General features: G+C 41.3%; 1 protein-coding gene across 1 annotated transcript in view; it reads right to left on the reverse strand.

The window, feature by feature from the left end:
- Positions 1 to 14176, reverse strand: part of LOC105917887 (receptor-type tyrosine-protein phosphatase N2) — a 269052-nt gene extending 254876 nt beyond the window's left edge. Inside the window, exon 1 of the mRNA XM_036134561.1 lies at positions 13878 to 14176. Coding sequence (XP_035990454.1) covers positions 13878 to 13968 — 91 coding nt within the window. The 5' untranslated portion in view covers positions 13969 to 14176. The remainder of the gene's footprint in view (positions 1 to 13877) is intronic.
- Positions 14177 to 17488: the final 3312 nt, after the last annotated feature.

Here is a 17488-nt window from a genome sequence, read left to right on the forward strand (position 1 = left end):
TGTGCTCTTGTCTCATGAGGCCATCCGTTTTCTGAAGGGCACCAGTACCTCCTGCAGGAAAACATTCACCCAAAATGATGCTGTCAGCGCCAGACTTCAGTTGTAATGGTTTACTCGGGCTTGCAAGCTTAATTATTTTCCTTCCGAAATGTTTGCCAAACACTAGAATCTCAGTCTCATCTGGTCACAGGACGAGTCTCCAAGGCTACATTCACACTGCAGGCCTTAATGCACAATTCTGATTTTTTTTTGTGAAAATATATGCGACTTGTATGTGATCTCCTGTGTGAACTGCATTCATACGCCTAAGTGTCCCGCATGCGCAGTAGAGGACACGATGACGTCATACGTAGCAAGCGTGCTCATTGTTTGCGGAAGTAAACATGGATCGTAATGCTGCAGCGTATCTTGCGTTCTTTACGTTATTCTCCAACCGGAGCCAGGACATACCAACGCAATCTTTTTAAGATCGAAAAGGAAGATGGCCAAATTTTAGTGACGTGAGCGGCTTTACTGATACGGACTTCATTCATAATTTTCCAATGACAAAGGCAACCTTTATGTGCGTCTGAACGGATCTCTTTAGCGCTCTCATGTAAAAACGCACATATTTGGCGGCCATAGCAGCGAGTAAACACGTTGCTGTGGGGCTGTATTGACTTGCAACAGGTGCTTGTTACCGCACAATAGCCAATCTCTTCTTTTTTTTTTTTTTAGCCAACCTCTTTGGCATAGCCAGGTCCACCGTTAGTGACGTTAGTCAAGTATCAATGACATACAGGTCGGATGAATGCGACCTGGCCGTACAGACATAGGTCGCATTTGAAAAGATCAGATACGTATCGTATTCAGGACCACATATCCAAGTGTCCTGGGTCGCATTTGAAAAAATCCGATCTGTGTTGTTCAGACTGTCATGAAAAGATCAGACACAGGTCGCTTATGGGCAAAAAAATGTCGGAATTGGGTCACTTCAGGCTGTAGGGTGAACGTAGCCCAAAATTTAAAGTGTCACTAAGCGCAGTGGCAAGTGGTACATTTGTAACGTTTTTGGAGGAATGGCCTCTTCCTCTCTGAGCGGCCTTTCAGGCTCTGTTGCTACGTGTTGCTGTGGATGATGCCAGCTTTAACCACCATCTTCACTTTTGCTTTTGTTCTTGGGTAAATCTGCACACCTCACATAAGAACAGATCCCGTTTCCTTCCTGAACTCCATGACGGATGGACGTTCCCGATGTTTTTATCACTTGTGCAACTGATCAAAACACACGTCTCCCTTCAGGCATTTGGAAATTATATTTAAGAATGAAGCAGACTAGCAATGTCTGTCTATGTGTTATTGTTTTTTTAATGATATAACGCAGGAAAGGAGTGTGTTTGAGGTGTTGCCCATAAATACATCCAGAGAGGTGCCTCCGTTTAACTCAAAAATGAGATGCTTACTAGACCATGAAATCATTGGCTTCCTAAAATGCTTGAGGCCTCTTAGAGCCTGTAAATGGCTGACACTGAAGTAGAAAAATAAAAAATTAAATGGAAAAAATCTCCAATTATTGGAATTTAGCCAATAAATTTGGTAGTCCCAACTAGCCTGGAAGAGGAGAGGTTTGGTCTGATTCAATGAACAGGGAGGAAACAGCAAGAAAAACAAGGTTAAGCAGTGAAAGGGAAAATAAAAACGGCTGTGTAGAAAAAGGGACATTTTGTAATTTGGATAACTTGTCGTGTCTGTGCTTTGACGCAAGGTTCTGCCTGCTTCCACTTTCACTTCAGACATCAACAACTCATCAGAAAACAGACAACCACAAAACCAAAGAGCACACTTTTCAGAAAAAAAAAAAAGTTTTGTGTTAAACGTCTTACTCCTAAACCCCTAAAACTCCCCGTAGCTTGTTCCCTTTGAAATTTCAGATTTCTTCTGCACAAAATTATCTCTGTGTGTTTCTGCCAACTTTATAGTTTTACTTTGAGCTTCTCTAATGAACAATTGGAGCATTTCCCCGTGGCTGATAAAACGGGCTGACCGCATGTCGGCCACGTTTCAGCAGAACGAATAGGCTCTCTGAAGCGACGCGTTCCTCTCTCCGCTGGCTTCTTTTTAAACATGTCCAATTATCTTGGGTGGCAGCTCTGGCAGAGACAATCAGTCAGAACAACATGCTAGCAGAACATTAGGACATGCACAAAAAAAAGAAGCATTTGGAGGAAAAAAGTATTTGATCATGTTGCGTTCTGCTGCAGCAGAGAAATCCATTCCTCCATTTGAAGTCGCTCACCAACACGGCTTAAATTGGCAGATTTCTCTCTTTCCGTTCCCTTCTTCTGTCTCTCAAAGCAACAAAACATCCATCCAACACATCCTCTCCCATCCATCTCCTGTGATCATTTCAGTTTGTGGCTGTACCAGTCAGAGCACCGGTCTGTAAGACATTTATTGTGTCATCTGTTGATCTCCACTGGCTTAAACTTCAAATTCACCCACTAAAAAGCAAACAAACGGACACTTTTTGTCTGGGCATGACACCCTTGGATGTTTGGATAGGCACCTTAGTTGCAGCTTAAACTCTACACATAAGCATACACCCAACGTGCTAATTCAATCATCCCCAGTTGCAAATAAATCTCCTCTGTTGTGTGGAAAGTGTTTTTAACGCACAAACATCCAGGAGCTAACACTGAATCCAACTTCACCGCTAGCAGGAACAAACCCTGCAGGGCCAAACGGCCGCGCGCGAGAAGCCAGAACCAGAGAGAGCAGCTTGTAGCAGGCATGAACTCAGCCGAGTGGTGGGCTCCCCTCCAAAACCAGCAGTTTGTCCAATAAATGCATGTCCATTCAGGCAAATAACCATTAAAATAAACTGTAGCTGTAACGGCAGCAAAATGCCACAAGTTTGGTTTATAATCTACATTTTTGTTAAAGGACAAACACATTATCTAGAGCTCTCTTCATAAACATTCTGGGACCACATAAAAGATGGTCTCTGCAAGATTACATGTTCAGAAAAGCCAAAGACTCACGCCTGAAACGTGTCAAAGAAGATTAGATGTGATCATCTGCGTTTTTTCCTTCTCCAAAATCAGAAATGAGAACGGCACAGCCGCAAAACCTACCAAGACTCGGCCGTCCACCTAAACCGGCAGCCAGGACAAGGAAGGCATTAATCACAGAAGCAGCCAAGAGGCGCTTTCAGAGGTGACTCTGGAGGAACTACAAAAAAAAAAACACAGCTCAGGTGGAACCATCTGCTAATTGGACAACAGATACTGTCTGAGAATACCAAACCTTCATTAGGTGGATATAATAGTTTCTGCTCCATATATACCGCTGTGTTAGCGTATAATGTTTAGCTTTAGTTCACAGCGTTTCATTTCAAAGTACCGAAAGCACAACCTCCTTAGTGAACGCTAGAATACAGAAAGGCTGCAGCGGACTTCAGATAAAACTGAATATTTTTATCCCTTCAGCAATTCTGCAGCTTTCCTCCGAGCTGGCCCACAAGTCACCACGTATGAAATGGTAATGAGCGTGGCCTAGGTGACGGTCACGCCAGATCAAGCAGTGTCAGCCTTACTTAGGTCCAAGTTAATGATTAAAAAGTCCTACAGCTGAACCTATTCCCATCTTTCAGCCCTAAAGGAGAAGAATAAGAAGAAAAACCCAGAGCCTGTGACCGTGTCTGCTGAACAAACACCACCTGATCTGTTGAAGTGTTGAAATAAGGATCATTTAGGATCAAATGGAACATACAGAATACATAACATTTATGTTTTGCTTGGTGCATCTGCATATTAATAGCAAATGTATATCGGCAGGTGAAGCCTAAAACATCAAGCGTTTATTCAATATAATGCAATACAATTTAAATGTCATGAGATCTTTATTCAGTTCAGTTCAATTTTATTGTATTGATGTAGCGGGAATTCACAACACATGTCCTCTCAAGGCTCTTTAAAAAGTTAAAATCAATCAGATCCTCCAGGTTGGTCAGAAAGTTTCCTCTCTAAGGAAACCCAGCAGGTTGCATCAAGTCTCTCCAAGCAGCATTCACTCCTCCTGAAAGAGCGTAGAGCCACAGTGGACAGTCGTCTGCATTGTTGATGGCTTTGCAGCAATCCCTCATACTGAGCATGCATGAAGCGACAGTGGAGAGGAAAACTCCCCTTTAACAGGGAGGAGAACCTCCAGCAGAACCAGAACCAGGCTCAGTGTGAACGCTCTTTGAGCCCCCTCATTAAAACCAGGAAGATAGAACATCGTCCCGGTTCTAAAAGTCCTGACTCTGGCTCCCTGTAGCTTAGAGAATAGACTTTAAAATACTTCTGTTAGTCTATACTCAGAACTTCTGGTCTGCTCTGCACACCCAGAGTCAGAACATGGAGAATCAGCATTCAGCTTCTATGCTCCACAAATCCGGAACAAGCTTCCAGAAAAACGTAAAACAGCAGAAGCACATTTAAAGTTCCCTAACATCCAGACTGAAAATCACTGGAACACTGACCAACATGTCTGTAGTGTATTGATGTGTTCTCTTGATAGTAATTAATGTTTGTCATTAGTCTCACAACCAGTGACTGTTTTGATGTGTTTATGATGTTTTTTTTATGTTTTCATGACGTAAAGGACCTTTGCCTTGCTACTGAAATGTGATATACAAGTAAACTTGACTTTTTCCTATTTTAACCACCGAAAATGATCTCGTTCAGAATGTTTCCGTTTTAAGAAGAAGGAAGGGAGGTGGTGAAGACTAAGGGATAAAATAAATCCTACAAAAGGAAGCAACAGTAAAAGGCGTGGGACAAAGTAGAAAGAAAAATGTAGCAGGGTGAAAACCTAACTGGTGTAGTTCAAAAAAGAAAACCAATCCAGTAGTGAGATAACAACAAAGGCAATTATCAACCCTAATCATAAACAACCAAATCTGTCAACCTAAATGTCCTTTTTTGATGCTCTGCTCTTGTGCTGCTCCTGTTGCTTTGGCTGGCTGACCCCACGTACTTAACCTCATTCTCCTCCAGCATCTCTAAAGGTCGATGCTTCATGGTGCCACTAACTCCCTCTCATTCACATCTATTCTGTCTTCATTCTTCTGTCATCCCTCTTCTCTCAGGAACACACCGATTTGTCCTCTCCGGAGTCTCACCCACCTACTCCTATTGAACAACGCTCATAAACGTTAAAGGAACTCTTTGAAAACGCATCAAATCTCACCTGGAAAGAAAAAAATAATATCACGCTGGATTTTTCATACCGACATGGAACGGGCAATGTGGAAGGAACTAAAGCGAGTTTCATCGTTTGATGAAAATGAATGTTGTCAACTCACAGAAGGCTTAAGCCAAAGTCACAGAGTGAAAAATGAAACTGACAGACTGATGCAGCAGGCTGGTCCACTTTGCTGACATGTCTCTGCAGCATCTCCAAATGGTACTCGGTAGCTCGTGTGCATGGCTGACAGCGTTGGTGTCCTGGATCCTGACTATGGCATCGCTGACATTCTTAAATGCAACCTTGTGGTGTTGGATGGGCCTAAACACAACGTCCCAGAGACGCTCTGTTGGGTTTGGGTCAGGGGAGCATAGAGACCAGTCACTAGTGTCCTGCATCTACCAGGAATTGCTTGCATACTCTTGACACATGAGACCGGGCATTATCACTCACCAGGAGGAACCCAGGACCCACTCAACCAGTGAAAGGTACGACGGGTCTAAGGTTTTCATCCAGACACCAGATGGCAGTCAGGGTGCCGACGTTTATCCTGCTCAGGTCTGCGCGTCCCTCCGTGTACATGCCTCCCCAGACCAGCACTGACCCAACACGAAACCAGTCGTGCCGAACAATGTCGCAGGCAGCAAGGCGTTCAAAACACAGCTTCTCCAGACCCGTTCATGTCTGTCACATGAGCTCAGAGAGAACCTGCTCTCATCATGCGAAAGGAACAGGGTGCCAGACCACACCATGCCAGAGCTCTCCGGCATGGCCGTAGCTACCATTGAGGACACCGAGGTCCAGACCTTAGTATTTTTCTGCTGTGTGATGGGAGAAAAGACAGCAAAACAATGATTTGGAACGGCGTGGTTGTCTGAGTAGCTCCACCAGGTTACTGTAGGAGGCGCTGCAACTGTGTAAGGCAGCCAAACTCAAAGTCTACGAAGAAGAGTGCAGCTTTGCGAACGCCATCTCTACCCGATCTGTAACGGTAGCACGATCTGTACCATCAGCACATTTGTGCAAAGAGAATAACCTGCGGGTCGCCATCGAATGTGCTTTATTAGATTGAAAAGGACTGGAAAAAAATTTACTTTATACCAACGACCATTATTTTGTACAAACATATATTGTATCAGAAGGTGGTTTATTAAACTCGTTGAGTGAGCTGTAACGTATTTGCGCCCTCTGGTGGACACGTCACACGGCAGCCACGTCATTTATTTCTAGTAAAAACGTCACTGCAGGTGGCGAAAGTCTGCAAACGGATTCATTCTTTGATCAACACTGTTGGAGTGCACAGTTACGTACAGAGGAAATAAAACATTCAAACAAATGTTTGACGTGATCATTGCGCATGCTCAGGGCATTCAGAGGCTTTTTGGATGTGAAATGCAATGTAACCATTTTTTTCCGTATTTTTGTTTTGCTTTTAAATTATGCAAATCTTCACAATATTAAAACAAAATATAAGAAGGAAAATCCCACCAAAAATAATGATAATAATAAAGTAAGAAAAAAAAAGTAAAACAGCATTCCGGGGAAGTTATTCTTGTTTGCACATGTGCAGAAGAGCTGATGTACGACTCGGGTAGCGACAAACCCTAAAGCTAAAATAAGACCAGAAGAAGAAGAATGAAACGCAACAGAGGTAACCTGCTGAATTCTGATCTTCTCCAAATAGCAGTTCTCTAGTCTTCTTCGCCCTTCATAACGCCATTTATGTTTAGTTAGATTTTCTGTAGCCCATTGATGACGCTGTTTGATTTGTGATGGCACTGGGAGCAGCTGTGACAGACTAATGATGTTTCTATTCATTAAATTAAGATTAGGCTTTTTTCAAACTGGTTTTATAAATGAACATGGACCCTTTTATCCAGACAATGAACAGGCTGTGCCAAACAAAGCTCAGCTTTAAGGGGAAGAGTCTGATGAAGCGATGAAGGCGAGAGAGATTAAATTAACATTAAATAGATGGCTGCTCTCCATCCACTCCAGGTCCCTGTGTTGGTCAGAACAAACAAAAACTGACTGCATGACCTTTAGTACATTCGCTTTAGCCCACTACTGACCACGAATAGGTGTGTTACCTTATTACAGTGATATAAAGGCTAAATCTGACTGCAAAGAATACAATACAAAGTCATAGTTTCACTAGAAAAGATGTGCCTTACTTAATAAAGCATGCTTTATGTTTTTAATATATTTCAGTGTAATTTGAAATGAATTCAGACAAAGACAGACAGGTGGACATTTTTAGTCTATGTTTTTGATTTGTCAGGAGAGACAGGTGAGCGTGGGAGTACAGAGGTAAGGAGACGGCAGAAGAATGAGGAAACGTGGAGGAAGACGGAGAGAGAAAAAGAGGGCAGAGATAGAGAGGAATAGAGGAGAGACATGACGGAGGAGTGGTTTGAGAAAAACATGAAGATGGAACAGGTGCCTGGAAGAAAGAAGATAAATGAGAAAAAAAAAAATCTCAGTGGTATTTGATCAAAAAGTAAAATGCTTGCTACCATCTTCTGTTTTTAATGTATTTGTGCATCAACATTCATATTAACTCATTCATGTCGTTTCAGTGGGTCATCGCGGTCGTGCCCCGGGTCCTGTCGGTCCAGATGATGTCGCTCCCCATGGATTCACGCACCAATACACGTCATATACACCTTCAAGCCACGTAGATTTTAAATAAATGATTACATTTTGATTAGGTTTTGCTCTTCGTTGTAACAGATGTGAAGGGGACAGTGAGTGGTGGACCTCAGTTCACCCTTTTCTCCTGCACATGCCAGCAGAGCTTTCTGTGCCTGGCATTGAGGACAGGCCCTATCAGAGGATGGCGGGCCCTCAGGCCACCATGTCTGCTTCTAATGTGACGACCCATAAAGTTGTGAAAATAATATAAGCACACTATTTTGGTCAAAGATTTCCACACCAGTGGCCAGCTGGAGGTCACTTTGCTCTGGCAGCGCTCATCCTGTCCCTCTTTGCACAAAGGAGCAGGCACCGGTGCTGCTGATGGGTGAAGGACCTCTGACGGCCCTGTCCAGCTCTCCTAGAGTAACCGCCCGTCTCCTGGAAGCTCCTCCATGGTGTTGAGACTGCGCTAGGAGACCCAGCAAACCTGGCAATGGTACGTATTGAAGTGCCATCCTGGTAAGTAAGCAAGCAAAACTTTATTTATATAGCACCTCTCAAGACAGTACAGTGATGTACGCTGGTGTCTGTCCATGCAGAGCTCTCCAAGTCACAACTAAGATCTTGAAATGCACTTTATAATAAACCAGGAGCCAATGAAGTTGCATTTGAAGTGGAGTAACACAACACAATTCAGAAGATCTTGTCAGGAGCCTAGCTGCAGCGTTTTGTACAGACTGCAACCGGTCTGGGGAGGTTTTGGTCAGGCATGTGTAGGGGGCATTACAATAATCCAGACCTGACGAAACAAAAGCATGAATTAAAATCTCCATCTTAGGACGAGAGACAATAGGGTTAAGACTGGCAATGTTTCGCAGACGGTAGAAACAGCAACGAACCAGAGAGCTGACACGATTTTAAACCGTAAAGCCTGAATCAAGGTGGCGTTAGAGAGCCTGTGCAACCTCCGTAAGGTCCAGGTATCACTTCCTGTTACCAGCGATGACACTAGAGCTGGACCATAATTCAATAACGATATACATCGATCCATAGATGTATATCAATGATAGAAAAAAAGGCTTATTAAAAGCTATTTAGAACAACAGTTTTCCTTCCTTTTGCATTTTAGCCTATCATGTAGCTTAATATTACAGTCCTAACATTCTCTCAACCAATCACAACACAGACCCAGGAACTAAGCCCCACAACCTTCATAAAGTTCAGAGAGCACGCGTTCCTTTTTCTTTTTTAAAAACTTCCAGTTTTGGTAAAAAAGTTGGTTGAATAAAGGGTTGAGTTTGATTTCAGTGTTTGTGTGTTCTGTATCTAAAAATAGGTCGCTAAGCAACAGCATAAAATGGCCAGGGCTGCACGTAAAATATATGTTTTGAATTTGTTGATAATTATTGATATCGATCAATAGCATTTCTATTTTAATCGATATGCTTTTTTTCTATATCGTCCAGCCCTACACTGAGACCAAAAAGGACAACTTCACTTTTTTTATCAGCAGGTCACTAAATCACGCTGGCTTTCAGTTTGACCCTTCCTGATCAAAAAAACTCTGCACACGTTTAGCTAATGAGCAGAAGAAATAATATGCTCTTAAAAACCAAACCAAGGACCAGCCACAACGTAGCATAAAAACATTTAAAAAATGTAAGAAGCTCACAATAAGCCATCTGGATACATTTTTAGACAACACACATTCAGACTTACGAGAGTAAAGCTTGTACAGAAGACGAGGAAAGCCAGAAAAGGACTGGGTCGTGATATTATCTCTGTGACCGCCTGAAGTCAAATTATTCCCCTTTAATGGCGTACGAATATTATTTTCACAAGGTCACGGTGCGTCACGTTTGATTAAAAACGCTAACACACACAAGACCAACAAGAGACTCACCTTTCACGTTTGTAAAAATGTTCAAGTTTAAGACTTATTTTCATCAGGAGAACAAAAACCTTCCCGAACCAAACTGTTGAGGTTAACTTTAGACCTTAACGATGGCGTTCAGCTGTAGTTGTGTGTTACACCATCATTGCGATTCCCATCGTGAGGATCATGACTGCGGCCTGCAGCCCTGACGCGTGTGTGGAGGCATTTGAAGGAGATGGCAGGCCTTCTGCTGGACCCCCTGCTGTTCGCCTACTGGGCAAACAGGTAGGCAGGTGATGCCGTCAACATGGCACCCAAGCACATATCAAGAGATGCATTGATTCCAAAAAAGGCCTCCACACATCCATCCGTCCGTCCGTCTTCGCTTAGACTTCCATTCGTTCGTTGGTCCATTCATGACCTGATGGGTCCGCTCATCCCTGTGTTTCTATGTCTTGTTAACCTTCCAGGGCAATCCACCACACCGTCCTGGAAAAAGTCTGGAGTAATGTGGAGTACCAAGCTTTATACATTACTCCAGACTTTTTGAATTGAGAAAGCTTCCTGGAGAGGAAGCGAAACGTCTTCAACTACGGAAAACAAGTCCAGTTGCTTTGTTTTTTACTTTTTTTGGAATGACTATGACCTGGATGACTGAGAATCTTCACCAGCAGCTACTACTCCCGTTACCCTTTTACGTCTCTCCAACACAGGAAGTACGCCTGGATCAGTACTTCTGTGTCTTCTCAAACCCCCAGTAGGTCGGCTGTTCACACTGAGCCTGGTTCTGGTCCTGCTGAAAGGTTTTCCTCCCTGCTAAAGGGGAGTTTTCCTCTCCACTGTCGCCGCATGCACGCGGCAACGTCCACTGTGTCTGGGAGGAGTCAATGCTGCCAGTCAATGGCTCAAAGCAATCTGCTGGGTTCCCTTAGAGAGGAAACTTTTTATCCAATCTGAATAATAAACTGAACTTCACTCCATTGTCTGATAACTAGTCAGCTGGATTGTATGTAGAAGACAGTCTGTATGATTCAACTGAGTTTATGTAAAACGCCTAGCTGTGAATTGATACTATGTAAATCAACTGAATTTAAATCAGCTGAATCCATCTTTCCATTCCTTTAAGCATAAATTCATCTGTGCATCCATCCATTAATCTATGCATTCATTCATTCATCCATTCATTCATCCATATATCCATGCATCCTGATCAGACGCTCCAGCCACCTTATTTTGATGTGAAGGAGTAACAGCTGTAGTATCTCCAGCTGCATCCATGCGTATTTTGGTAACTGATTCCCAACAAAACCCAATAAGGAAAAAAAGCAAACACTAATTGTTTGTTTTTTTTTTTTTTAACTGACTATTATGACTGTAGCTGCCATCAAGGAAAACACATATTTAATTATTTTAATATTTAGTTAAAAATGACAGTTCATACCACTGAGCTATATAATACACTGGAGTGCTGATTTTGCCGAAAAACTGAAGTCACTGGCCGCCATCTTGCTACTCCCTACTCTCACAGAATCCCATAGGATTTGGTTGCAACAACAAGCAGTTTTCTGGCTGTGTGAAAACATTTCACAGGTAATTCTACAGTCAGTGGATGTACTAACACTATCAACTACTAGGAAATTAGGTGCTGAAATATTTTACATGTTATTCATAATATATATATATATATATATATATATATATATATATATATATATATATATATATATATATATATATATATATATATATATATAAGTATGTGTATATGTTAATATGTATATATATATGTATACACATATGTAAATATATGTTTTTGTATATTGTTATTTATATATTTATAAATGTTAAACATATATATTTAAATGAATAAAATGCAAAATATTTCAGCACATGACTTTCTCAGTACTTGATATATTTAGAACATAACATAAAACTATATGGCATTTGACATTTTAAAAGTCTTAATCCCCCCCCTGAACATGAGAAAATCCTCGTTATTCGATGCTGTAGTGCACATATTCCCTAGTTACTGGGGGGAAATAGGGAGTACCAATATGGCGGCTGGTGGCTTCAAAGCGACTCGTTCAAACAGACGGTGATTAGCACTCCAGTGTATAATAGAGATCAGTGGTTCATACATAGTAGTACTTGAAATGAAACGTTCCATCATGAATAAATAACTGTCAGTAAATTCATGCTGTTATGGTCCGTTTAGCTTGGTTGAAAAGCACATTAAAATGTAAGGGGGAACCTATCGTTTGCTCACGTTGTTGTCACAGGAAAGTTGGACTGACACAATCAGAGAGCATCACTGGGACTGTTGTACCAGAAGTCTGGCCAGGAAACAGAAGGTGTTGTGGGAACAAGCTGTGTAAGTGGAGTTTATGCGGCCTTATTGTTTTACTTGTCTTTATTGACGTAAAACTTTGTGTTTCAATTCGGGTTTCTGTTTCCTTTCTTAGTTCTGACGGCATTTTGAGGGCATTTTCTAAGGCATGTAAAGACATTTTGTCCACATTAAATGTATCTGTAAAAACCAAAAGAACCACGTTGAGCCTTGATTAACTCGAGCGGAGTAACAATGACTTTAGGAGGCGCCATTTCTTTGGTATACCTTGATTTGCCCTCAGAGAACAACAAGGGAACCTGTGAAAAGCACGGTTCTGCCTGAATGGGTTAAACGCAGAGCACCGGTCTGCGTCCGTAAAACTCTAATTAATCGAGGCTAATTAGCAAACGCCTAGCACTTTCGTCACTCGTTACTTTTAAGGCGGGTCTTCCATAAATGCCAGATGTGGGGAGTAAACAGGAAGTGAGGAGAAACAAGGTGATGGAGGTGAGCGCATAACTTAGCCTGGATTCCCAAAACCTGAACGGAAACACTTTGAGCCGAAAACATTTGGGAAAGCGACTACAAATATGTGTTTAATATGAAATCTAGGTCATTCCATAATTTTATTTCCAAACATGATCTGTAAACATTCATAGCGTTTAGTGGCTCATCTCCTCAGCAGACTGAAGCAGCCATACTCCCGGCGAGCATCTTACATAATCTGAGGAGGAGAGGAGGATGAGGAGGATGAGGAGGGGAAGATGAGGAGGGGAAGATGAGGAGGGGAAGATGAGGAGGGGAAGATGAGGAGGGTCTCCCTGTGAGCAGCGGCTTGTCCCCTCTCCTTCTGCTCTCAGCTGCATCAGCCATGAAGTCAGTGGGGCAATATCAGATATGGTCTATAAATATTGCGCCTGAAATGTTGGCTCCCGCTAACAAGCACTTAAAATGTTCTGATCAATGGCTGCATGTGTGAGGAGCAAAGAGCCGGAAAGCGGTCGGTTTTCTGCTTTTCCCTTGTTAACGACTAAATTATTTAGTCTTAATGGTTGTCTCGGTTTTTCACAATTGCTGTTGTCACTTTTTTTTTTCCACCCAGCTTGTTTATTTTTAAAAAGGCGATCTTTATTTTGGTTAAAATGTTAAAGGTAACTTAAGTTATTTTAACACTAAACTTTTTGTTTCATTCATTTTTTTAAGGCAAATTATATTCTGTCTACTTGTCCGATAATTTTTCCTGATTACAGCTGGGCCTACTTTGTTCTTTAAGGTTTTACTTTATTCTTGGTATTTGTCATTTATTGATCTGAGATTTTATTTTATTTTTTGCATTTTACTATTATAATTGTTTACATCTTCCTGTTAGATTGCTTTGCACTTCTATTTAAACATATTTTTTCACGATTTATCACAATTATTCATATTGCTCCCCTCTAAATATTTTGTTTTTTATTATTAAAGTTTGTCTTTTCCATTTTTCACATTTAGATAATTGCTTTTTGATGAACGTAATCTATAAATAAATATATTTTAACACCTTTACTACATCAGTGAAACCATAATATTCTAATAATGCGTAATCAAAGCTCCTATTTTCGCTCCTTTTGCTTCACCTCCCCAGCCTCTGGGCTCCTGTGATGTTTGTCGCTAAATGAATTTCAGGATCACCGTGTTTGTTTTTCCTCGGCTCAGGTGAAGCCCGTCGCTTCCTGATCCAATGTTGACACAGATCTCCAGCACAAAAAAAAAAAAAAAAAAAAAAAAAGGAAACTCCGGAGCAGCAGCTCTGCTTGTCAGTAACAATCATCCTTTAATTTAACTCACCGAATCTCCGGTCAGCAGCAGCAGGGAAGCAGCTCAGGGGGAAGATGAGGAGGAGGCGGAGGAGGAGGGCGGATGAAGGCAGGGCATCCATTGCTGCTCCGGCTTTAGTCTTCTTCGGAGGGTTTAAAGGGCCATCGGCTTTCAGCGCGCTGTGCCTGCGAGTCTCTTCCCGTTCAGAGCGGCCCCTCCGCGGCTGGAGGAGACGGATGGATGCTGGGGACGAGCGGCGAGGATGCAGGGCGTTTCTGCTGCTGGAGGCTCGGCAGCTCGCAGCACCGTCACGGGAGCGCTTCCGGTTGAAGCCTTTCACAATAAACCTCAGGATCCTAGAATGTTCAGCATGCTGGGATGTTTTTCATTATTATTATTATTATTATTATTATTATTATTATTATTATTATTATTATTATTATTATTATTATTATTATTATTGTTGTTTTTGTTGTTGTTTTTTATCATTATTATTATAATTAATATTAATATTATTCATATTAGTATTACTATTGCTATTATTAGTATTATTATTGTTGTTATTATTAAATATTGTTATTGTTCTTGCTATTATTAATTATTATTATTATTATTAATAATATTAATATTATTATTATTAATATTATTATTATTGTAGTGATCTATGTTGGTCATGTTAAGCTGAGGTTGTTCAAGTTAGTGCCAACAGTTAAATTCTTAGTGTCTTAAATGCAGTATAAGTCTGTCTACCCCGGTTGCTATGGCAATGATTTGAATGACTGTGAGTGGTCCCCCCCCCCCCCCCCCCCCCCCCCCCCCCCCCCCCCCCCCCCCCCCCCCCCCCAGCTGCGCGTTCATGCGTTTGTTTAAAAGGGGAAACGCATCGATAGTAGAAACAATGATCAGCAGTGCTGCTATTGGCTGTTCAGCATGGCCAAAGAACGCCCACAGTTTTTTTTCCCCTGCAGAACAAGAGCTTTTAAAAGAAGGTTATGGCGAATTTGAGTCGACAGGTAACTCCTCAAAGTCTGCTAAAACCAGGAGAGAGGGCTGGCAAACAGCAGCAGACAAATTAAATTGTAAATACTGTCCATGATAGATGTTTCTATCACTTTCTACAGTATGTATTTTTGCATTTTAATAATTTCATATTTACTTTGTTCTTTTATGTCAGAGCCTCCATGGGTATGGAGGACCAAGTCTTCCATAATTAAAAATAAATACAGAAATAAATAAATGCTCAATAAATAAATATGCATACAATTATGTGCCACCAAAAATATAATAAACAAATAAATGTAGGTAGAAAATAAATTATACAGTGAGACAAAATGTATATATCTCCTTTAATTAGCCACTTTATTTATTAATTACTTATTTTTTTTAAGTATTTATTTATGTGCATGTTATAATATTTTTGTCTGTTTTATTCTTTCTTTGTATTTTTTTGCCCTATTTATTTCTCCGATGCTATTTATTTCTGCCTGTCCTTTTTACATTTCTTTTTGTCTTTTTTACATTTCTGTCTGTCCTTTTTACATTTCTGTTTCTCGTTTTTACATTTCTGTCTGTCCTTTTTACATTTCTGTTTCTCGTTTTTACATTTCTGTCTCTCGTTTTTACATTTCTGCCTGTCCTTTTTACATTTCTGTATGCATTTCTGCCTCATTATGCAAATGAGGAGGGGCTGTGTCTTAAGGGCTCAACTTCTTCCCATTGGTTGGTTAGCATTTTACTGCATCGGTCAAATCTACATGGCTTTTCCCCGCACTAAAGCATTGTTAAGTAATGTCAAACTCATCAGGCAGACGTTCAGTGTCCAACCTCTTAAGGAAAGCTGCTAATAGACTGGAAGAATTAGAACGCTGTACATTTGGGATCTGAAATGTTTTTCGGTGGTTTCAGATTCGGCTTTCCAGATCAATAACTCATCGGCGGATGATTTATTCTACAAAACAGACACCTCTCCGCAACCACAGCAAGGCAGACACTGAGCTACAACCGTAGTTTCCTCAAAACGAGTCTTAGTCCGTGGGCCAGAATCTGTAGGACGTCTCCTTAAGAAGTTTCGTATGAACTGTCAGACGGCAACTTTCTTCCACCGGGAAAAGTTGCTACACATAGCAGTGATCTCAAAACACCAATGTTCCCACGTTTTCACTTGCACATTAATAAGTTATTGCTGATAAAAAATCTAAACGGTTGCGCTCCGTTCCGAGAGGTCACGTGATTCGATTTTTGCTGCTCAGCCAATCAGATCGCTGTATTGTCAGCTGAGTGCGTTCAATCTGTAAGGTGTTGTGAAAATTTGTTTCCAGACGAAAAAAGCCCAATAATAGTATTTTCTGGCGCCAGTTGGAAAGATCTTGATGGCAAGGAAAAAGAAAAAGCCCAGACCATCCATCATCCATTTTCTAACACGATTATCCCTGCTGGGTTCGGATCGGTGCCGATCTCCAGCTGTCAATGGGCGAGAGGCGGGGTATAAACTGGACAGGTCGGCAGTCCATCACAGGGCAGAAATACCCCAGACTTTTGCTCATTTTGCTGTGATATCACCAAGACCTGCTGCGCTAGGATAGCACAGCCAAACGACTTATCCCCGGCAGAATTTGGATCCCCTGCGTCGGGAGCGCATTCAGCTGGAAGAATGAATCCAGTCAACTCCGCCTCATCTCCAACCGGCGTGGAAATGAAGATGTTTTACTTTTCTTAACGAAATATAGCGATGGTGTCGTTACATTATCGTTCAGTTAGTGGGTTTAAACTGAAAATGTAACACTTGTTAGTGCGATCATCAAGGATTGTTATGTCGGTTAAAACTCCATTGATCACTCAGTATAACATGTTATGAGAAAGAAAACGGCTCTGTGGTCATTTCCACATGTGTCACAAAAATATTAGCTTTATGTAATTAGATTTTCGCATGTCTGTCTGTTAAAACCAAAAATCCACCTTCATGAGTCCATCACAGCTGTCAGCTTGTTCGTCTTTTTTCTTTTTCTTTTTTGGTAACTAGACCCGCATGAATAGATCATATAAAGCGGATTTCACGTGTGATCAAATAAACACTGAATACAGGTACAGCTAAAATTATCGGATTTAATAAGATTTTAATTCAACCAAGAACCATATAGAGATATTAACTATATTAAGAAAACGAGATATGCCGATTTTAAAAACAGAACAATGTATTAGGATTTTAAAAAATCTATTTCATTTTATTAGAATGTGATGTTTAAAAATATTTAGACTTCACAAAGCTGAAGGTTAAAACTTTTATTGATTTCAAACATTCTCCCGACGCAGGGGATCCAAATTCTGCCGGGGATAAGTCGTTTGGCTGTGCTATTTTAGCGCAGCAGGTCTTGGTGATATCACAGCAAAATGAGCAAAAGCCTGGACTATTTCTGCCCTGCGATGGACTGCCGACCTGTCCAGTTTATACCCCGCCTCTCGCCCATTGACAGCTGGAGATCGGCACCAGTCCGAACCCAGCAGGGATAAACGTGTTAGAAAATGGATGATGGATGGTCTGGGCTATTTCTTTTTCCTTGCCATTAAGATCTTTGCCAACTGGCGCCAGAAAATGCTATTGTTGCGCTTTCTTCGTCTGGAAACACCTTACAGATTGAACGCAC

The sequence above is a fragment of the Fundulus heteroclitus genome, unplaced genomic scaffold (assembly GCF_011125445.2).
Source record: "Fundulus heteroclitus isolate FHET01 unplaced genomic scaffold, MU-UCD_Fhet_4.1 scaffold_85, whole genome shotgun sequence".
Taxonomy (NCBI): domain Eukaryota; kingdom Metazoa; phylum Chordata; class Actinopteri; order Cyprinodontiformes; family Fundulidae; genus Fundulus; species Fundulus heteroclitus.